General features: G+C 40.7%; 1 protein-coding gene across 7 annotated transcripts in view; it reads right to left on the bottom strand.

The window, feature by feature from the left end:
* LOC126458472 (WD repeat domain phosphoinositide-interacting protein 2) overlaps positions 1–24,193 on the bottom strand; it is a 78,560-nt gene that overhangs the window by 22,007 nt on the left and 32,360 nt on the right. For all 7 annotated transcript variants that reach the window (XM_050095551.1, XM_050095553.1, XM_050095552.1 and 4 more), the window contains exons 4-6: positions 11,237–11,431; positions 10,855–11,126; positions 2,300–2,473 (exon numbers count right to left, since the gene is read on the bottom strand). In XM_050095551.1, coding sequence (XP_049951508.1) covers positions 2,300–2,473; positions 10,855–11,126; positions 11,237–11,431 — 641 coding nt within the window. The remainder of the gene's footprint in view (positions 1–2,299; positions 2,474–10,854; positions 11,127–11,236; positions 11,432–24,193) is intronic.

The following is a 24,193-nucleotide window of genomic DNA, read 5'->3' as shown; positions in this document are numbered from 1 at the left end:
CCAGTGTATTAAAGTTGGATCTGTCACCAACCACACGGAGTTTCAAAGTGACCCTGTCTGATAGCCAGTTCACATTGTGTTTTGGGATACAAAATAATTTGATTGTTCAACTTTTACTTACTTCCTGAAGTGACGAGAGAGAGAGAGAGAGAGAGAGAGAGAGAGAGAGAGAGAGAGAGAGAGAGAGAGAGAGAGAGAGGCAGGGACAAGACTACTTCAGTTGTGTATTTTGCTTCTTCAAGTCAACTCAAGGGCCTACACAAGAGCAACAGTAGCAGCAGTTCTTCTGGAGACAGTTGGCCATGTAAGGTTCACTACCATTCCTTACTGTTCATCTTGACTCCACCAAAATCAACTTGTTCCAAGCTATAAACAGGGAGCTAGTTACAAAACATTACAGAAGGAATTGTGATGAGGAAAGTAGTTTCCATTTCTGTCGAGATATAGAACACAAGAGTTCTACAAGAGCAGTACTAAAAACACTTGTTAAAAGTATAATAAATGTCTCAACAGCTATGGAATCCTTGGTAAAATAGATGTGTTTCTATTTTCACTGTGTTTTGATTTCTTGAACAAAAGTCCAACACATAATGAATTTGTGAAATTTATTTTCAGAACTACCATTACAATTTTTTCAAAGAATAGTTACTTAAAACACTCTGAGAAAAGACAAGATCAGTGCAACTGTGACAAAAATATCACATAAATTATAACTTTTACCACATTTTTACACAATAAGAGCAAGACATATACAAATGAAAATTTTGGAGCATACAAAATTAATTTAGTCCAACATAAACGAAAGAGTACTCAATGCACTCCAAATGCCCATGCCGCAACAGCTGAACAGTGCTGCAAAAATTTAAATGTAGTATTGTGTCTAACACACCTTCAACTCCGAACTGACTGAAAATCAGTATCAGTCCGTAGCACTGGGGAGTGGAAACTACTACAAGTAAAATTTGTTAAATGAAATAACATTCAACTGTAGGCAGGCCCAAGACTGACCAACATCGTATATTATGTAAATAGGCTTCGGAAAAAGTGCAAGATAACGCAAAATTCTTTCCTTCCGTTCAGTCAAGGCTCATTCTTAAAACACGAACCTTCCATATTGAATATATTCATGTGACCTCTTTATGAAATGGGTGTGCCACATGATCCCAAATGTGGGGGAGACACTGATTTACTTATGTCTATTTTCCAGCATTTAGTTGAGCATTCAATAGCAGATACCAAAATTCAAAACTCCCATGTATGTATTTAGGTGATGAAGTTTGTACAGTTACACGTCCACAGCTTCATGTGATGTTTTACATGATGCTGAGGTTTCAAAAACAAACAAAAATTTTATTCAGTGTCTGTCTATTCTTAATTTCCTACACAAACAGAAACATTGCTCCAATATTGTCATCATCAGTGTTGCCACGACACCACATCAATGGAAACAAATATATAATACTATCTGAAGTGACACACTTGCTGTCAATACCAACCACCGTTTGTCACTCTCAATGTTCTGCTGTTACTCTTCCCACCTTCATCCCAGAACTACTTCTGTAATAGTGGCTTGTGAGAACATTGTTGTGCTGTCGACCACGAAACACGATATTATTACAAAATGTCTTAGCTCAAATTATCTTTTATATAATTTCAAATTAAGCTGAAGGTCAATTTTATGAAAGATTCATTGCATCACATTCAGGAAATCACATATTGCAAGTTCTGCAGAAATGAAAATTGTGTTTATGTTTTATCGATTGAACTGAGTGACATGTGGCTAGGAGGGTTAAAAGCATACAAAAACAGAAATCACTGCAGTAGTTGTACAGACTGTGAGCAAATGAATGAAGTATTACTGTAGTAATTTTCAATACCATAGTTAGCAAAGTAAAGGCTTCAGAAATTTCATTCTTAATCATTAACTCTGGGATACAAAAGGCTTATCAAATACAGACTGATTTCCTTTCTAGACAACCATATTTGTAAACACATTTCAGGTGACTAACTAACCTAGTTTTTTCATTGTAATCTACGATAGAAAATAGTTTACCAGCACATGCAGTAATGATGATTATTATTATTTAAAGAAACCTCATCTGTGAAGTAGCACTAATTATTCCTTTTTTCTCCAGAAACTCTCCGACAGTAAACATTCCACCTACATTGTCAGTTCACAACAGAAACAGTGCACTACAAATATTTTCTTTAACCACATAAGCAACCAAATTTCAGCAAATAATTTGAGAAAAAATGAATTTAACACCAGTTCATTAAAATTTTCTAAATATATACATACACTGTGATGGCACAAACATTTCTGAGTCCCTGGAAAGGAAGATGAACGGTGGCAAATGCTCGACCTTGGCTGAACACGGTTGTTACTTGCGACGGTAGATAATTGGCAGATGCTGACACAGCCTTTGACAGGTAACCCATCCAGCCTTGATTTTCTGATGGCACACGTCGCAATCTAAGCACACAAGGGGGGAAAAGCAAGTCAAAACAAATTAAACCAACTACTCACACAATTATAGTTGCTTCAGAGACTGGTGACAATATCTTATGATAGGAAAAACAGTGAATTCATCGGAAATCCATTAGTCTCTCATTTGATTACTCATGCACTATTCAGTATTAGTATAACAGATTTAATTGTCATGGTAACTTAACTGAGAAGAATCACAATGTTTGGCAAGAAATACATATTTTAATTGTAACTTTAAGAAAAATCTGACTTACAAATGTAAAATATTTACAGCTTTGACACAGAATAACTTTAAGAAACTCTGAGAATATAGGACTAAATAAGATTTCTCATATCTTCTAAATGCAGCTTGAAGAAATTTAAAGTGCATATTATGACACTTTATCAAGCCCCTCTACAACTGTCCACAAAAAATTGTTGCATTTTTGTGATGCAGTAATCGGATAAAAAAAAAGTTGGTTGCCTGAATCTGGTATGACAAGTATGGAGACAGTATAAGAGGGCGGATTCCTTCCAGGAGGAGGAGGAGGAGGAGGAGGAGGAGGAGGAGCACCATGCAGCCGTAGTCTCCTTATACTGCAACATTTACTAGAAGGGACAGCAGCCCACTGGATGTTGTTCCCTGTCTGGGTAAGGACTTTATTTGTATCATCAAAACAAGTATTGGGCACTAACTGTTTCTCTAGTTAAATGATTGGCCCATTCACTCCCTGGGGTACCCACTGGACTTGGGACCTAGAGAATGACAACTGAGTAGGCAGTTCAACTAATGTCAGAGAGAAATTCATGAATAGAAGCTATCACAGGGTGACAAGAGTAACAGCAATTAACAGCCTGGAGACTGTTCACTGAAGCACCGAAAATTAAAACACAGTCACAGGAGGTCTGCTTAATAAAATGTATGGTTCTGCTAATGGCTGTCAGCTCCACTGTACAAACACCACTTGTTTCTGGCAATAGGTTCCTGACTGGTGAGAGATGAAAAGCATATCCCGCCCTGTCCATGGTTTTAGAGCCGCCAATGTAAATGACAGAAGTACCCTGACACTCATCAGAACTGAGAGGAATAGATGCCAAAAGGATTACAGGATGACAAACTTTTGAAATAGTGAACTGGGTACTAACTGGGGTGGGGGAGCAGTGGAGGGGGCACATTCTAAGGGGGTTAGGTGAAGCTCCTGGCAGACAGCCTCAACGTGCACTTCAGCTGGTAATCCTAAACAAGGACAAGTATCAGAGGGTTAATGCCCCTTGCATTGAAAAAATAATTCAGTAAGTTGGATGATTAGCAAATTGTCAGATGGTGATTACATAAGTGACCAAGAGCTAGTACTGTCAGAACTGAAGAGGGAGAAAGATCCCCACTTCAGCAATGATACTTTCTATGGATCTAGTCCAGAAGATGTCACTTGTCAGTCTTACTTCTCATCGACAGACTGGGTCCAATAATTTCAAATCTGTACTTGCTGCTGACTCATGGACCTGGCAACCAAGAATCCAATCACAACAAGACCACAACACAGTAAATACAGAGGAGAGTAATGTAATCTGCAAACCAAGAGATGTGGGCAAGGAAGCAGATAATATTAAGCTTTTGCATGCAGCTAATATTTAGCTGACAAATACAGGCAGCCATGATAGATTTTTATCCAAGAGCAGGCCCAAAAATCAGGAGTGCAAAACAACTTCCTAGTGCTGGGTACTAAAGTAGAGTCCTGAGTAAGGGTGGAATGTGATATGACATCAATGTATGTCTGTTTTTGTGGGAGAGAACTGCTATCCATGGAAAAGGGTTCAGGTGGAGGCCCTGCAGATGGCACTTCGGAGCTGACTTTCAGCCAAGGCTGCAGATTGCGAGCTATATCAAACGCAAAATTCATCAACATACAGTGTGAGGGTGAACAATGGTCCAACAGCTACCACTAATCCACTGATGGTGGTGGTGGTGGTGGTGGTGAAGAGGAAGAAAAAGAAGAAGAAGAAGAAGAAGAAGAAAAATGAGAAACTCAGCACAAAATCCTGCAGGACACCACTCTCTTGGATCCACGGAGAGCCAAATGATATACACACTCCAACCCAAAGCAACCAGTGGAATAAAAAAACTGACCAATAAAAATTGGTTGGTAGCCCCAATCCCCAGTGATGGAGGGTAAGTAAAATGTTATGGCACCAAGTAGTGACATACGCCTTATGTAGACGAAGAAAGACCACAATGAAGTGTTGTCGCTTAGAAAAAGCCTGGTGGATTGCTGTTCCCTGCCTAATCAGATGGGAGGTTGTGGAGCATCCCTTCCAGAAACGACATTGATAATGGAATAAAAGGCCCTGCAAGTCAAGAGCCCAGTATAATTATCGCACTACCATCTATTCAAGCAGTTTGAAGAGCGTGTTGGTGAGGCTGACTGGTTGGTATCTGTCAATGGGTGAGGGGGTTTTTACCTGGTTTAAAGATTGGGATGATGAACCTACCTTCCCACTGTGAAGGGAAAGCCATCTAGCCACATACGGTTGATGCTCCTGAGTAGATGCAGTCTGTGTAACAGACAGATGTTGGGTCATCTGATCATGAACCAGAACAGGGTTGGAGGCCATGTCGTGTAATGAGTCAAGAGCCTGAAGAGTTGCCAATCAGTGAAAGATTCATTATATAATCTGGCAACACTAGGGATGAAAGACAGTGAGACGTCTTCAATTTATCTTTTATGCATACATACATCAGTACAAATACCGCCATGGGGGAAGAGATCTGGAACAGTTGCTGGTTGGCCCACGCCTGAAGAGATATATTTCCAAGAAGAAGATACAGCAATCCCAGCATTCCTTCTTATTGTATTTAATTAGATAGTGAGCCTTAATGGGAAACTGCTGCAAAGTGAGAGGACTTGAGGACTTCATCTGACTGGCTCCATTATGTCACAGAGATGGAACAGGCTGCTCTGCACGGATACTCAGAGAGTGCCACTTCAGCTTGCTCCATCTCCTTGGCAAATTCTAGCCAATCAGATACTATCCTTATGGCATAAAAGTGCGGACCTTATCTGTTTCATGAAAGTCATACTTAGCCCTAATGACAATTATTGGGGTAGCCATCAAAAGCTTTGGATTTTATCCAAATTTGACATGTTAAGTTAACTGAGAACTTTTTATCTGCACAAAGGAAATGTTTTCCAGAGAGAGAAGAGCGCAACAGTTCTTTTTCAATGTCTCACTGAATCCTGTCTCCTGAGCACCTGGAAATTAGAGCTGCATAATTCTGTATCCACCCAATAAAAACGTATCAGTCATTGCCATTAAAATTTCAGATCTTACATAGATTTATCATGAAATAAACAACTAAAATATGTATAACTGCAATCTGTAGAAACCACAGAAAATAAAGTTAGTGTTACAAGTAGACATTACATGAATGTGTTCCTCACAGTTTTGTTATCACTTATTTAGTTCAAAGAACCACTTATGCCTAACCTCCTTTATTCCACTTACTTTCTTAATTAACAATGAATAACTTTAGCAATACTTTAATTCAGTAACATTTCTTTTTTCAAATTTGAAGGAGCAGGAAAAAATGGTTATACCACTACTATCAATTATCTTTTGTGTTTGTCCACAGCTACAGTAGATCTTTTAAGTGTTAAAACCATTTTTGCTACCTTTGTCTATTTCATCATTCAACTGTGCACTATCAGCTGATTTGGCATATGGCCATTATCAAGTACTTAAAAACACTGAAATCAGTCAAATGTTTTGTGAAATGATTTGTCTAAAAGTAAGAAATAAAACAGATGAAAGAATTATCTGATGCATAACATCTGCTGTACATGATTCTGAGCATTATTCAAAGGCACATCAAATGTTTCTCTATTTTATTTCTTACTTTTTGGTAAATCATTTCACAAAAAACCTGGCAGATTACTTGTTTTGTTCATGATCTTATTGACACCTCATTAGCTTTCCTTGCATCCCCTGTTCTCAAAATGTTCTAAATTTACTACTCGATTCAAAGGCAAGCATTCTGACAGTTAAGTACCACACCAATGTGCCTTTTTAAGGACAAAATAGCTAGCCTTGAAAAGTAATTTTTTGATACCTCATTTGACTTCCTACTGTCTGCTATTCTTGAAATACTCTAAACATAGTACTTCACTCAAAGGAAACCTTTTGGCAGTTAAATATCACCCCAATGTAACTTTTTATTTGCAAAATAAGAGGCCTTGAAGAGATGGACTTCTGACACTTCATTTACATTAGCTAGCAACAACTGTTCGCGAAATTTTTCAATTTTTCCCTCGAATCACTAGGCTTTTATTAATTATCCTGATGAGTTTCAACCTTAGACCTCACACGCGTCAATCTGACAGCCCATTTGTTCTTTCCCCATTACTGATTTTTAAATTGACAAAAATTTTCTTTCAAATCACTAATTAATTTTTTCTTAATTACCCTGCTCACTTTCAAGCAAATAAACACTTATATGCAAAATTAGTGTCCATTTTAGTCATACCTTGGCAGTTATTGTTAGATGTGCCAGTGTTATAAAAGCTGAACTCTGAAGTGAGGTTACTATATGTTTGAGTGCATGTAATGGTGAGAAATAAGTGTGTATAATGTCATCACTCAAATGGATGCAAATTAACATACTGAGAATTACCTAATGGTGTAAGTTAACACCATGAAATACACAGTAACATGTTAATGAGTCACTGTAACTAATTACCAATATCAATTTGTTTTTTAAGCTTTAGTTCCACACAGTCACTGTAAAATTTATCTTTTGAAGAGTTTCAAGGACACTATATTTGAAATATCAGTTTCATGATCACAAATGCAAAATTATTGCTTTAAATATATAGTACATTAAAGTCAACACAATGTCATTTAATGAAGCATAATGGAGATGGATGCAAACATGTCAACATTTACCTTACTGAATCAGGAAAAGAATGCTATATGCCCATAACAACAACAAGTTAAAACAGTGCATTGTGAATCACATAAAAACTTGAGGTCTTGCAACATTCATTCACTGTTTTCTGTGAACCTCATCATGGACACTCCTTAAGGATGTGGAATGAGTGAAGATTTATGTTAAGAGAAGCAACCATTACAGACTGCTTCTATAAAAGCCACTGCTTCTCCACTTTCGCTACTCAGCTGCTATTGCATACCGGGAATTTAAGTAATTTTACCGAATGTAACAAGGGACTGGAAAATTTTGTGAAAATGATAACGCAAAAAATAATGCAAAATAAGCAGTTTATAGCAAAATAACATGAAATAAGCAATTTTTACAAGCTATTGCAATATTTGTAATTTTACCATATAAAAATGTTACAAATCTCAGGACCGGTGTTTACTAATATCCGTAACTGATAGTTGCTGAATGTTAAAACAGCATTTTGATTTCTAATTTCCTGAAGGTTTAGGTTCAAGTACAACATTAAGCTGACAGTTCATTTCCTGCTTAACAAACTTTTATGTGGTGACGACAATAGCACCAAAATTAGCACAAATAATGCAAAATTTGGCCAAAAACATTGAATTTAGAAAAAAACAATACTGAATTTGAGTAAAAACACCAAACTTGAACAAAGAAACACTAAATTTGACAAAAAGGATACTCAAATTTGCCAAAAATAAAATCAAATTTTGCCAAAAAGTAGCATCAAATTTTGCCAAAAAGTAGCATCAAATTTGGCCAAAAAGTAGCATCAAATTTAGCAAAAAAGTAACATCAAATTTGGCAAAAAAGTAACATCAAATTTGGCAAAAAAGTAACATCAAATTTGGCAAAAAAGTAACATCAAATTTGGCAAAAAAGTAACATCAAATTTGGCAAAAAAGTAACATCAAATTTGGCAAAAAAGTAACATCAAATTTGGCAAAAAAGTAACATCAAACCTGGCAAAATTTTAACCTCAAATTTGCCAAAAAATAACACCCACTGAAGCAAAAATGAACAATGAATTTGAAAAAAAAAACAATAATAAATTCGACAAAAATATGAATGAATTTGACAAAAAATAATGACACATTTGGCAAAAAATAACGCCTCATTTGGCAAACAAAAAAAAAATGAACATGGCAATCAATGATACTGAATGTGGCAAAAAATAACGCCAAATTTGATTAAAAAAAGTAACAATAAACTTGCCAAAAAATAACAGGATTTTGCAACAAAAGTAACATCAAATTTGGCACAAATAACAGTTAAATTGCCAAAAATATAAACATTGAACTGACAAAATAGCTCCAATTGAGCAAAAATGTACATCAAATTTGAGAAATAACACTAGGTTTGGCATAAAAACATCAAATTTGGCAAAAAGTAACGCCAAATTTAGTCATAAGTACCACTGAATTTAGCGAAAAATAACATCAAATTTGGAAAAAATACCACCAAATTTCACAAAAATAACAATAAGTTTGGCAAAAAATTTTCAAAAAATAACCTCGAATTTGACGAAAAATAAAACCAAATTTTGTAAGAAAATACCACCAAGGTTGGCTATAAACTAAAATGATTTTTCCCTGTCCCTACATATAACGAATGCTATCAGCTGCCTAAATACTGAAAAAGTTAAAAATCTGTTTAAAATGAACATTCTTGAGTCCAAATATTCTAAAAAAAGTAAAAGTGACTATTAAGTAAGGAATTCTTTTAGTTTAATTTTAATTATCAAGATATTTCATTTCTTGCCTGATGTGTCTATTAGGGTTTTCCACCAGAATATAAAATTCCATCCTGAAGCCTACTCAGGGATGCACATTCTATACAGAAAATATTTTTATTTCCTGTATTCTGTTGTGAATTTCACAATTCATCCCTCATTCAATCTTATTGCTAATCAGAAACACCATTACGGAATAAGGGTACTGGGACACAAGTATAAGAATCCCTAAAAAGACTTGTGAAAAATGTTTGGTTATTGTAACAACATTATGAGAAGGAAAGTTGCAGCTAGGCACAACAAAAAGACTATCACAATTAAAGCTTTCAGCCATTAAGGCCTTTGTCAACACTAGACACACACACACACACACACACACACACACACACACACACACACAAAACTCTCACACAGCACAGTGTGGTTTCAGTTGCCTTAGACTGCAGAGAGTGAGTGTGTGTGTGTGTGTGTGTGTGTGTGTGTGTGTGTGTGTGTGTGTGTGTGTGTTGACGAAGGCCTTAATGGCTGAAAGCTTTAATTGTGAGTGTTGTTTTCGTTGTGCCTATCTGCGACTCAGCATCTCCACTGTATGGTGAGTAGCAACTTTCCTTCTCATAATATTTTTACGCTCCATCTTGGATTTTCCATTGTTTGATGTTTGGTTATTGATGTCACAAAGATTCTTACTGCACATTTCATTAGAAATACTTTATTTTATTTTACTTTAGCTCAATTGTCTCACGAGACGATGGCACAGAACAACAGTGAGCTAGAAATTCTGTTGGCATTCTCCGCATGACGGTGACACATCAGATTGCCATCCAACAGCATGCCTCACATATGGAGTTTCATTCATTGATCTAAAGTTTTGGCATCCAAAAGCCATTTTTTCCCCCAAGGAACTGCACAGTATCAGTTTTTGTAACATTGTGCATTAAACTTTTTGTTGCCAGTCAGTTTTAAGTCTGTTCCACTTGGCTACTTCTGGTATGGATGTGTATTGGCTCTTTATCAGTATCTTTGCCAATGGCAAATATCACAGATATGCAACAGTTATCTAATGTCCATGACAAACAGTTTATGTACGTAAAGAACAGAAGTGGACCAGCTATCTAACTTACCAGGACTTCACATTTCACATTTCCTCACTCTGAATTCAGTTTCATTCCCACTGCATTAATTTTAATGTGATCCACAGTTTTTGCTGTTAAAAATGACACCATCCCACACAAGGAGGAAGTGTTTTCTGCTACTGTTAGGAAAAAATCACTGTGTTTAGTGACCAATGATTTGAATAAAACATCGTATGTCTCACAGCTGCTGTCATCAGAAAGTTAAATTTCAACTGCCAAACAGAATCTGTTTCATGCCTAATAATGCTCCAAAATGCCATATCGATAAGTTGTAGTTACATAATAAAGAAGCAACAGTACATCAATAACTGTAACAATTCTTCTTCTACACCAAGTAATAATATTTGTTTATGCAAGAAATACTGTGAACAACACAATTGATAGGCAAAACCAAATGAATATTCACCACGATCTCAATTACTGTGAGATAATAGGCTATTTATGTAAGACAAATATATTAACAGTAACTAGCTTATCACACCTACCTCTGAAAAGAGTGGTTTTCCAGTGAGTTACAATTATCTTTAAAATTATAAAACAATACCTTAACAAAGTAAATACTAACTCTTCTCGTGGTTCTTCCAGCTTGAACACATGAACAGTTTCAGTATTGCTGGAACAGCAGAGGAAGTTGGAATCTATTGAAAAAGCAAGACTTGATATGCTGACACAGCGTTTCACTCCACGCCGAAATTCATAGAGCTTTGTCCCATCGTTCACTAAAAAAACTCTAATGACAGTCCCTTTCTCGGATGCAGTTGCCACTTTGGTACCTGATGTACTAAATGCTAATGCTGCTAGTGGGCTGTCATGAGCTGGAATCATGGTCTTTGCATGCTGGCAACAGACAAAATGTGTCAATTAAGTCTGCTGTACTTCTAAGCAATTAAAAAGCAAAAATATCAACAATAGCAGAAATAACAGCAGAAATAACAGGATAAACTCACCAAATTGATGGTATCAAAAATTTGAACCTCTCCAATTGTATTCGAACCTGGATATGCCAAATAACAGCAGTCACTGTTAACAGAGAGCGTGCATAGCCCAGAAGGGTTAGGTGGAGTATCTCGTATTGTGTGTAGTACCTTCATATCACGAATATTATGTATATACAGAGATTCTTCAAGGCATACCACAAGTCGCTACAACCAATGAAAAAATCCTTTCTTAGTAAATTAAAATATCATGCAACACTGTAAAAAACAAAAAATGATTTTTACATAAAGTAAGAAGAATCAAGGGAATAATCAGACAAGCTAAATACCGATATTTCCTGTGAAATTATGTGCAGAATGTAATTCCATTTCCATAAAACCTACTCAGTGTTTACGGGACACAAAACTGAATTAGAATCCCAACTCATAGCTGTTGTCATCATAGCTGCAAGTTACTGACTGATTGGCATAGAGTCCTCTGTGCACAGAAAACCGGTTGGAAGCTTCAAGGATATAACAACAGAATAAGGGTTGGAAACAGTATGGATTCCAGAAGCTCCTGAGACCTCTATTTGTACATGGAGGATACCAGAATCCACTTTTACACTTGATAAAGACAGTAATGGGAGTAATCAAATGCTGGGTTTCAACTTATAATTTGGTATAGATTTGCCCCAATGAAATTACTGCGTCAAACTCAAAAACTGTGAATTCTTATACAGCATTCAAATTTAATCTGTTGGCAATTGGTTGCTGTTCTTCATTTCTGTATACAGTTTTTGCTTTGTAATTTCAACTATCGTAATATTTATGCAACTTCCAATGAAACAAACCAACATAATTTTAAAATAATTTCCATATGAAGTACACAGCTACGCATCTCAAAGAATTTACGAGGGTTGAATGAAAAGCAATGCCTCCACCTTCGTTAATTGGGTTTGGATGGGAATATTTTAATAAACCAAATGCAGAAATAATCCTTCAAATGTGATCTTTAATTACCAATATTCACTTTTCCACATAATCACCAGCCAACTGGATATATTTCTGCCAACAATGAACAAGTTTTTTGAAGCCATCACGAAAGAAGTCGACACACTTTTTACGCAACCACAGTCTCACAGTTCTCTCAATGTCTTCACCAGAAGCATAATGATAACCCTGCAAATCGTCTTTCATTATCAGCAACAGAGGAAGTCAGACGGTGCTAAATCTGGACTGTATGGAGGATGCTTTATGGTGGTGAGATTCAGTCTCTGAAGTTCTGCTGTGGTGGCACGTGATGTGTGTGGTATGGTATTGTCATGCTGCAGGAAAACATTTCCCTTTTCCTTTCGGACCTTTGTTAGCCGTCGTTTCAGAGTTCGCAGCATTGTGATGTAATGCTCTGAATTTATTGCTGTTCCACGATCAAGGAAATCAACATGGATAACACCATCTGCATCCCAGAACACTGTGGCCAAGATTTTTCCAGCTGAGGGCTGCGTCTTGAATTTCTTTTTCTGGGCTGAGTGTGTTGATATTTCATAGACTGACGTTTCGTCTTCGGGTCATAATAGTGTATCCATGTTTCATCTCCTGTCACAACTGAATGGAGAAAGATGTCACCTTCATTCTCGTAATGCGAGAGGAGTTCCTGGTAAATTTCATGACTGTGCACTTTCATTTCAGGAGTCAGCATCCGGGGTACACATCGTGCACAGATCTTCAGATGGCCAAGCAAAGCAATAATGTGACCCGTATGTTCTTGTGAAATGCCGATCGTGCGTGCAATTTCTCTCTGAGTGATACGATAGTCAGTCTGTCAACATTTTGCTTGTGAAACTTGGTGGTTGCTGTCACAGGATGTCCAACTCTTTGTTTGTCACGCAAGTCAGATGTTACCGCCTCAACATCTTTAAGCTTACTCACGCAACGATGCACAGTACTCACATCAACACAATCACCATATACTGCTTTCATTCTCTGCTGAATCCCCTTTGGAGTGACACCTTATGCTGTCAAGAATTCAATGACTGCACATTGCTTAAATCGCATTTACCAATGGTCTGCACAGGGTTCCATTCTTTACATTGTAACAACATAACTGTTCAATGCTAAGGCTTCCTGCCAACTGGAGCTGTAGAGAAGAGGCTACGGAACAAGTCAGTACCTGCCACATACCAATGCTGCCAACTGTTGAAGAGTTACGAAAGTGGAGGCATTAATTTTCAGTCAACCCTCGTACTACATAACACAATGGGAACAAATAGCTCATATATATGCTTGTGTCTGTATATGTGTGGATGGATATGTGTGTGCGAGTGTATACCCGTCCTTTTTTCCCCCTAAGGTAAGTCTTTCCGCTCCCGGGATTGGAATGACTCCTTACCCTCTCCCTTAAAACCCACATCCTTCCGTCTTTCCCTCTCCTTCCCTCTTTCCTGATGAGGCAACAGTTTGTTGCGAAAGCTTGAATTTTGTGTGTATGTTTGTGTGTCTGTCGACCTGCCAGCACTTTCATTTTATATATATATATATATATATATATATAAGAGCAAGTTCCCATCTCCGGAGTTCGGATAGGTTGGTGTTAGTGGGAAGTATCCAGATAACCCGGACGGTATATATATATATATATATATATATATATATATATATATAAAAAGAAAGATGATGAAACTTACCAAACAAAAGCGCTGGCAGGTCGATAGACACACAAACAAACACAAACATACACACAAAATTCAAGCTTTCGCAACAAACTGTTGCCTCATCAGGAAAGAGGGAAGGAGAGGGAAAGACGAAAGGAAGTGGGTTTTAAGGGAGAGGATAAGGAGTCATTCCAATCCCGGGAGCGGAAAGACTTACCTTAGGGGGAAAAAAGGACGGGTATACACTCGCACACACACACACATATCCATCCACACATATACAGACACAAGCAGACATATTTAAAGACAAAGAGTTTGGGCAGAGATGTCAGTCGAGGCAGAAGTGCAGAGGCAAAGATGTTGTTGAATGACAGGTGAGGTATGAGTGGCGGCAACTTGAAATTAGCGGAGATTGAGGCCTGGTGGATAACGGGAAGAGAGGATATATTGAAGAGCAAGTTCCCATCTCCGGAGTTCGGATAGGTTGGTGTTAGTGGGAAGTATCCAGATAACCCGGATGGTGTAACACTGTGCCAAGATGTGCTGGCCGTGCACCAAGGCATGTTTAGCCACAGGGTGATCCTCATTACCAACAAACACTGTCTGCCTGTGTCCATTCATGCGAATGGACAGTTTGTTGCTGGTCATTCCCACATAGAACGCTTCACAGTGTAGGCAGGTCAGTTGGTAAATCACGTGGGTGCTTTCACACGTGGCTCTGCCTTTGATCGTGTACACCTTCCGGGTTACAGGACTGGAATAGGTGGTGGTGGGAGGGTGCATGGGACAGGTTTTACACCGGGGGCGGTTACAGGGGTAGGAGCCAGAGGGTAGGGAAGGTGGTTTGGGGATTTCATAGGGATGAACTAAGAGGTTGCGAAGGTTAGGTGGACGGCGGAAAGACACTCTTGGTGGAGTGGGGAGGATTTCATGAAGGATGGATCTCATTTCAGGGCAGGATTTGAGGAAGTCGTATCCCTGCTGGAGAGCCACATTCAGAATCTGATCCAGTCCCGGAAAGTATCCTGTCACAAGTGGGGCACTTTTGGGGTTCTTCTGTGGAAGGTTCCGGGTTTGAGGAGATGAGGATGTGGCTCTGGTTATTTGCTTCTGTACCAGGTCGGGAGGGTAGTTACGGGATGCAAAAGCTGTTTTCAGGTTGTTGGTGTAATAGTTCAAGGATTCCGGACTGGAGCAGATTCGTTTGCCACGAAGACCTAGGCTGTAGGGAAGGGACCGTTTGATGTGGAATGGGTGGCAGCTGTCATAATGGAGGTACTGTTGCTTGTTGGTGGGTTTAATGTGGACGGACGTGTGAAGCTGGCCATTGGACAGGTGGAGGTCAACGTCAAGGAAAGTGGCATGGGATTTGGAGTAGGACCAGGTGAATCTGATGGAACCAAAGGAGTTGAGGTTGGAGAGGAAATTCTGGAGTTCTTCTTCACTGTGAGTCCAGATCACGAAAATGTCATCAATAAATCTGTACCAAACTTCGGGTTGGCAGGCCTGGGTAACCAGGAAGGCTTCCTCTAAGCGACCCATGAATAGGTTGGCATACGAGGGGGCCATCCTGGTACCCATGGCTGTTCCCTTTAATTGTTGGTATGTCTGGCCTTCAAAAGTGAAGAAGTTGTGGGTCAGGATGAAGCTGGCTAAGGTAATGAGGAAAGAGGTTTTAGGTAGGGCGGCAGGTGATCGGCGTGAAAGGAAGTGCTCCATCGCAGCGAGGCCCTGGACATGCGGAATATTTGTGTATAAGGAAGTGGCATCAATGGTTACAAGGATGGTTTCCGGGGGTAACAGACTGGGTAGGGATTCCAGGCGTTTGAGAAAGTGGTTGGTGTCTTTGATGAAGGATGGGAGACTGCATGTAATGGGTTGAAGGTGTTGATCTACGTAGGCAGAGATGCGTTCGGTGGGGGCTTGGTAACCAGCTACAATGGGACGGCCGGGATGATTGGGTTTGTGAATTTTGGGAAGAAGGTAGAAGGTAGGGGTGCGGGGTGTTGGTGGGGTCAGGAGGTTGATGGAGTCGGGTGAAAGGTTTTGTAGGGGGCCTAAGGTTCTGAGGATTCCTTGAAGCTCCGCCTGGACATCAGGAATGGGATTGCCTTGGCAAACTTTGTAAGTAGTGTTGTCTGAAAGCTGACGCAGTCCCTCAGCCACATACTCCCGACGATCAAGTACCACAGTTGTGGAACCCTTGTCCGCCGGAAGAATGACGATGGATCGGTCAGCCTTCAGATCACGGATAGCCTGGGCTTCAGCAGTGGTGATGTTGGGAGTAGGATTAAGGTTTTTTATAAAGGATTGAGAGGCAAGGCTGGAAGTCAGAAATTCCTGGAAGGTTAGGAGAGGGTGATTTTGAGGAAGAGGAGGTGGGTCCCGCTGTGACGGAGGACGGAACTGTTCCAGGCATGGTTCAATTTGGATAGTGTCTTGGGGAGTTGGATCCTTAGGAGGCCCTGGACATGCGGAATATTTGTGTATAAGGAAGTGGCATCAATGGTTACAAGGACTCCCCAAGACACTATCCAAATTGAACCATGCCTGGAACAGTTCCGTCCTCCGTCACAGCGGGACCCACCTCCTCTTCCTCAAAATCACCCTCTCCTAACCTTCCAGGAATTTCTGACTTCCAGCCTTGCCTCTCAATCCTTTTTAAAAAACCTTAATCCTACTCCCAACATCACCACTGCTGAAGCCCAGGCTATCCGTGATCTGAAGGCTGACCGATCCATCGTCATTCTTCCGGCGGACAAGGGTTCCACAACTGTGGTACTTGATCGTCGGGAGTATGTGGCTGAGGGACTGCGTCAGCTTTCAGACAACACTACTTACAAAGTTTGCCAAGGCAATCCCATTCCTGATGTCCAGGCGGAGCTTCAAGTAATCCTCAGAACCTTAGGCCCCCTACAAAACCTTTCACCCGACTCCATCAACCTCCTGACCCCACCAACACCCCGCACCCCTACCTTCTACCTTCTTCCCAAAATTCACAAACCCAATCATCCCGGCCGTCCCATTGTAGCTGGTTACCAAGCCCCCACCGAACGCATCTCTGCCTACGTAGATCAACACCTTCAACCCATTACATGCAGTCTCCCATCCTTCATCAAAGACACCAACCACTTTCTCAAACGCCTGGAATCCCTACCCAGTCTGTTACCCCCGGAAACCATCCTTGTAACCATTGATGCCACTTCCTTATACACAAATATTCCGCATGTCCAGGGCCTCACTGCGATGGAGCACTTCCTTTCACGCCGATCACCTGCCGCCCTACCTAAAACCTCTTTCCTCATTACCTTAGCCAGCTTCATCCTGACCCACAACTTCTTCACTTTTGAAGGCCAGACATACCAACAATTAAAGGGAACAGCCATGGGTACCAGGATGGCCCCCTCGTATGCCAACCTATTCATGGGTCGCTTAGAGGAAGCCTTCCTGGTTACCCAGGCCTGCCAACCCGAAGTTTGGTACAGATTTATTGATGACATTTTCGTGATCTGGACTCACAGTGAAGAAGAACTCCAGAATTTCCTCTCCAACCTCAACTCCTTTGGTTCCATCAGATTCACCTGGTCCTACTCCAAATCCCATGCCACTTTCCTTGACGTTGACCTCCACCTGTCCAATGGCCAGCTTCACACGTCCGTCCACATTAAACCCACCAACAAGCAACAGTACCTCCATTATGACAGCTGCCACCCATTCCACATCAAACGGTCCCTTCCCTACAGCCTAGGTCTTCGTGGCAAACGAATCTGCTCCAGTCCGGAATCCTTGAACTATTACACCAACAACCTGAAAACAGCTTTTGCATCCCGTAACTACCCTCCCGACCTGGTACAGAAGCAAATAACCAGAGCCACATCCTCATCTCCTCAAACCCGGAACCTTCCACAGAAGAACCCCAAAAGTGCCCCACTTGTGACAGGATACTTTCCGGGACTGGATCAGATTCTGAATGTGGCTCTCCAGCAGGGATACGACTTCCTCAAATCCTGCCCTGAAATGAGATCCATCCTTCATGAAATCCTCCCCACTCCACCAAGAGTGTCTTTCCGCCGTCCACCTAACCTTCGCAACCTCTTAGTTCATCCCTATGAAATCCCCAAACCACCTTCCCTACCCTCTGGCTCCTACCCCTGTAACCGCCCCCGGTGTAAAACCTGTCCCATGCACCCTCCCACCACCACCTATTCCAGTCCTGTAACCCGGAAGGTGTACACGATCAAAGGCAGAGCCACGTGTGAAAGCACCCACGTGATTTACCAACTGACCTGCCTACACTGTGAAGCGTTCTATGTGGGAATGACCAGCAACAAACTGTCCATTCGCATGAATGGACACAGGCAGACAGTGTTTGTTGGTAATGAGGATCACCCTGTGGCTAAACATGCCTTGGTGCACGGCCAGCACATCTTGGCACAGTGTTACACCATCCGGGTTATCTGGATACTTCCCACTAACACCAACCTATCCGAACTCCGGAGATGGGAACTTGCTCTTCAATATATCCTCTCTTCCCGTTATCCACCAGGCCTCAATCTCCGCTAATTTCAAGTTGCCGCCACTCATACCTCACCTGTCATTCAACAACATCTTTGCCTCTGCACTTCTGCCTCGACTGACATCTCTGCCCAAACTCTTTGTCTTTAAATATGTCTGCTTGTGTCTGTATATGTGTGGATGGATATGTGTGTGTGTGCGAGTGTATACCCGTCCTTTTTTCCCCCTAAGGTAAGTCTTTCCGCTCCCGGGATTGGAATGACTCCTTATCCTCTCCCTTAAAACCCACTTCCTTTCGTCTTTCCCTCTCCTTCCCTCTTTCCTGATGAGGCAACAGTTTGTTGCGAAAGCTTGAATTTTGTGTGTATGTTTGTGTTTGTTTGTGTGTCTATCGACCTGCCAGCGCTTTTGTTTGGTAAGTTTCATCATCTTTCTTTTTAGATATATTTTTCCCACGTGGAATGTTTCCCTCTATTATATATATATATATATATATATATATATATATATATATATATATATATATATATATATATTATATATACAAAGATGATGTTTTTTGATATATATATATATAAACAAAGATGATGTGACTTACCAAATGAAAGTGCTGGCAGGTCGACAGACACACAAACAAACACAAACATACACACAAAATTCAAGCTTTCGCAACAAACTGTTGCCTCGTCAGGAAAGAGGGAAGGAGAGGGAAAGGCGAAAGGATGTGGGTTTTAAGGGAGAGGGTAAGGAGTCATTCCAATCCCGGGAGCGGAAAGACTTACCTTAGGGGGAAAAAAGGACGGGTATACACTCGCACACACAAACATATCCACCCACACATATACAGACACAAGCAGACATATTTAAAGACAAAGAGTTTGGGCAGAGATGTCAGTCGAGGCAGAAGTGCAGAGGTAAAGATGTTGTTGAATGACAGGTGAGGTATGAGTGGCGGCAACTTGAAATTAGCGGAGATTGAGGCCTGGTGGATAACGGGAAGAGAGGATATATTGAAGAGCAAGTTCCCATCTCCGGAGTTCGGATAGGTTGGTGTTAGTGGGAAGTATCCAGATAACCCGGACGGTGTAACACTGTGCCAAGATGTGCTGGCCGTGCACCAAGGCATGTTTAGCCACAGGGTGATCCTCATTACCAACAAACACTGTCTGCCTGTGTCCATTCATGCGAATGGACATTTTGTTGCTGGTCATTCCCACATAGAATGCGTCACAGTGTAGGCAGGTCAGTTGGTAGATCACGTGAGTGCTTTCACGCGTGGCTCTACCTTTGATCGTGTACACCTTCCGGGTTACAGGACTGGAGTAGGTGGTGGTGGGAGGGTGCATGGGACAGGTTTTACACCGGGGGCGGTTACAAGGGTAGGAGCCAGAGGGTAGGGAAGGTGGTTTGGGGATTTCATAGGGATGAACTAAGAGGTTACGAAGGTTAGGTGGACGGCGGAAAGACGCTCTTGGTGGAGTGGGGAGAATTTCATGAAGGATATATATATATATATATATATATATATATATATATATATATATATATGGAAAATATGTTTTTATGAGGCTGGGACTGATGATCAGGAACTATCCTGCCATTTCTTTGAGAAGATTTACAAAAACCTAAATCAGAATAGCTGGACAGAGCAACTATAGTCTCCTGCAAACATGTGGTTGGATAAATAGTATATTGTCAGGCTTCCAGCAGCGTCAGGTGGTTGAAACCACATGAGCTTTCAATGAAACTCTCCTTGGCCATTGTCATGTGGTAAATAATTGCTGTGTCACAGCGGCCTTGCCGTTATACAGCCACGCTGCTGGCTATGATGTCACTGGTACTCTGTTCCTTGCCAACTGTGGTAATGTTTACACTCCGCATCCATCACACATGCTTCAACCTCATGATGGCCAGGTTCCAGACTGTGCTCGGCTGCAGATTGCCATCCTTGTTGACGGTGTTTTCACATATTTTTATTCCTACCCTGCCTTTATGATGCTATCCCAAAATCCCTTTGTTCTCATAATGACAGATGTTTTGTCAAATATAATTCAGTGTTGATTTTCTAATGCGTGTTCTGCCAAAGCTAATTTTTCAGGGTAGTTAGGCATAAGCACTTCTAGTGTTCCATCCAGTGTTGCTCAACAGTGCTTACTGTTTGGCCAACTTAGTAGCAGGCACATTGAAACAGTATTTTGTGCTGTCCAAGCATTCGAAGCCCTACATCATCCTTCTCAGGCCTCATGAGCTGTTGTATTTTTGCCTGGGGCCTGAACAATGACTGAACAAGCCTACTAATCTTTCTGACATTGTGCCACAGAAAGGGAAAAAATGCAAGTTTCCATTCTCTTCTTTGGTGGTGTTTTATCTGCGTGTCTCACCAGAAATAGCCTGTGATACCTAGTGGTGACCGTAACCATTTTCTGGAAAGACTTTTCGAAAGTGGCTTAGTTCTAGTGACACATTTTTCAGTGTCTGAGACGACTTTAGCATGGTGGGTGAGGGTGTTCAAAACACCACATTTTTGTGCCAGATGGTGGTGGCTAAGAGTGTCCAGATACAGATCCGAGTGTGTAGGTTTCCTGTACACACCATGGCTGAGGTGGCCATTGGTTTTCCAATTAACGAGGACATCAAAGAAGGGCAATACACCACCTACACCAACTTCCATCGTAATCCTAATGAGATCGTGAATGCCATTCCGGTCTTCTAAATATTCTTCCGTTTTCTCATGTCTGTGGGGACAGATGATAAAAGTGCCATCAACGTAACAACAAAAGAAACTTGGCTTATCTGAAGCTGTGCTCAAAGTGATGTCTTGAAATTTCTCTATAAAAAGTTTGGCTACGGATGGCATCACTGATGAAAATACTGGACGCCATATACGAAATATGATGATGTCAACATGTTCTTAGACAATTCCACAATTTTACTATCAAATAACTGGGAGAGAAAATCTATGTAGTCTTGACAAGAACATGCGTAAACAGGGGGACTACATCAAAACTGACCATTATATCACCTTGCACAAGACGCAGGAGTTCAATTTGGATGATAAAATCATTGCTCCTGATGCGATGCACACACGGACTAACACATGGTGTACGGAGGCTGACCAGATGTTTTGCATCTGACCCAGTAGTGTTCACAGTAGGGTGAAGAGGAGAATATGTTTTGTGGATCTTTGGTAGCTCATAAAGCGTAGATGGGCTCAATGCCTTTCAATGATGACTGTTTCAGGAGGTCTTCCTCATTACTCTTGGCGTTGGGTGCTTTGCAGTTTCCAATAGGTAACCTCCTACAGAAACAGCTGAATTTTAGCATCAGCTTTGTTCAGAATGACTTGTGCATTGCCCTTGTCAGCTGGCATAACCACTATGAGAGGGTTGCCGCAGAGTGTGTGAAGTCCATTACGTTCAGCTCAAGCCAAGTTAGATGGTGATGATTTAGATTTTGAAATAATCCAGCAAGTCTCACAACGAATTTTGTCTGCACTCTCATTAGGCACCTTGCGGATAACTTGTTCAACCCCTCTTATAATATTACAGATAAGGATACTCCAAGGCACTAGTAAGAAGTTAAAACCTTTCTTCAGTGGCAAGACGACATCTGCGTCAGTATCTCTGTCTGTCATACTAATGATAGTTCATTCTGTGTACAGGAAATCCACAAACAAGGATCAGTACCGGCATGCACTTAAGTCACCACCATCCTGCACAAAAATGTAGCATTTTTAACACCCTCATCCATCATGCTAAAATCTTCTCAGACACTGAAAATCTGCCACTGAACTAAACCAGTTCCAAAAAGTCTTCAGCAAAAATGGCTCCAGTCACTGCCAAGTATCACAGGCCATTTCTGGTGAGAGATGCATGAAAAACACCACCAAAGAAAAGAACACGAAACTTGCATTTTTGCCTTTCTGTGGCACAGTGTCAGGAAAGATTAGCCGGGTCCTGAAGATAACAACGTCTCAGTGTTCAGGCCCCCCAGCAGCAAGAATACGACTGCTCACGAGGCCTGTGAACAATGATAGAGGGCTCAGAATGCGCATGTACAAAATACCATGTCAATGTGGCTACTTCTGTGTCCACCAAACAGTATGCACAGTGGAGTGACACCGGACAGAATATGAGAGGTGCTTATCCCTGTGCTGTCCTGAAAAATTAGCAATGGCAGGACACATTTTAGAAAATTGACACTGCATTTTATTCAGCAAAACACTTGTCAAAGGGATTTTGGGATAAATTCATAAAATAAGAGGTAGAAATAAATAGATGGGAAAACACCATCAACAAAGATGGCAGTTTGCATCTCAGTATAGGCTGGGACCAAGCCACTGCGAGGTTAAAGTGGGTGCGATGTATACAGGACATAAACAGTACCATAGTTGGCAAGGAAGAGAACACCAGCAACATGACAGCCAGCAGCATGGCTTTATAACAGCAATGACACAGCAGTCATTTACCACTTGACAATGGTTAAGGAGAGCTCGACTGAAAGCTTGGGGGATTTTAACCACCTGCCACAGCTGGAAGGCTGAGAAGATTTTATAAATTAATATCACCATGAGACCAAGCATTCATACACGAGGTCAGTTTATAACAACTGTAATGCATCATTCGGGTGGCCCCAAATTGTACAATGTTGTACGATTTACACAAAATTTGCACCAGATAACATATGACATAACAAATGGTTTTGTACTATCTCACTGCATACACATCCTGCCGGGGACTTGTGGACTACAAACATGCTATTTTGCCCTTTGGACTCCTTCCAGTCTGTTTGTAAAATGACTCCATGCCCATAAACATCCAACTATACCCCACGCATGTCACGTCCCTCCTTCAGTCCACCTGAAAAACTGAGTAAACATCCCCTCATGATGAATGAGATGTTAAGCTCAGGAGAATGACAAGACGTACAATCATGCACTATAGATTTTGACACGATTTTCTAGTAAAAGTATTACTTCATCAACATGTATTTTAAAGTGACAGAGTTTTAGTTATCCCCATCTGCTATTTAGCACTACAGTGAGTCATGTATGTAATCTTTAATTGTTTAGTAAGCATTGCTTATGAAGAATGTTTTAGTCACTTTTCTTTAACAGATGTATTTTAGCAGTCTAACAATGGAAAGTCATGGCTGGAATAATAATAGGTAAAGGACAGGTTACTACTCACTACAGAGAGGAGGTATTACAAGGCGTACAACTTTGCTTCCGCCGTTTTTTACTCAACATTTGAGGCTTTAATGAAACAAATTTGTTACACATGTATCATTCAAAGTATTTTCCATCGCTGGTCACTGCTTTCTCCCATCTTTCGGGCAGAGTACGAATCCCGCGTTGAAAAATTTTTTCATCTTTTGAAGCCATCCACGAATCGATCCAATTTGTGACATCTTCATGAGATCGGAAGTGTTGGTCAGCCAGGCCATGTGCCATTGTTCTAAACAGGTGATAGTCAGAGGGGGCAATGTCTGGAGAATACAGCGGGTGGGGTAGGACTTCTCATTTTAACTTTTCCAAGTACATTTTGACCTCTTTTGCAACATGGACTCAAGCATCGTCATGCTGCAAAATCACTTTATCGTGTCTTTTGTTGTATTGTGGCCATTTGTCTTTTAATACTCTGCTCAAATGCATTAATTCTGTTCGATAAGGAGCACCTGTGATTGTTTCACTTCGTTTTAACACCTCATAGTACATGACGCCAAGCTGCTCCCACCAAATGCAGAGCACGATCTTGGAGCCGTGAATATTCGGTTTGGCTGTCGACGTGGAGGCATGGCCAGGATATCCCCATGATTTTTT

Source organism: Schistocerca serialis, chromosome 2 (genome assembly GCF_023864345.2).
Source record: "Schistocerca serialis cubense isolate TAMUIC-IGC-003099 chromosome 2, iqSchSeri2.2, whole genome shotgun sequence".
NCBI lineage: Eukaryota > Metazoa > Arthropoda > Insecta > Orthoptera > Acrididae > Schistocerca > Schistocerca serialis.
This window is presented reverse-complemented; position numbering and strand designations above follow the sequence as displayed.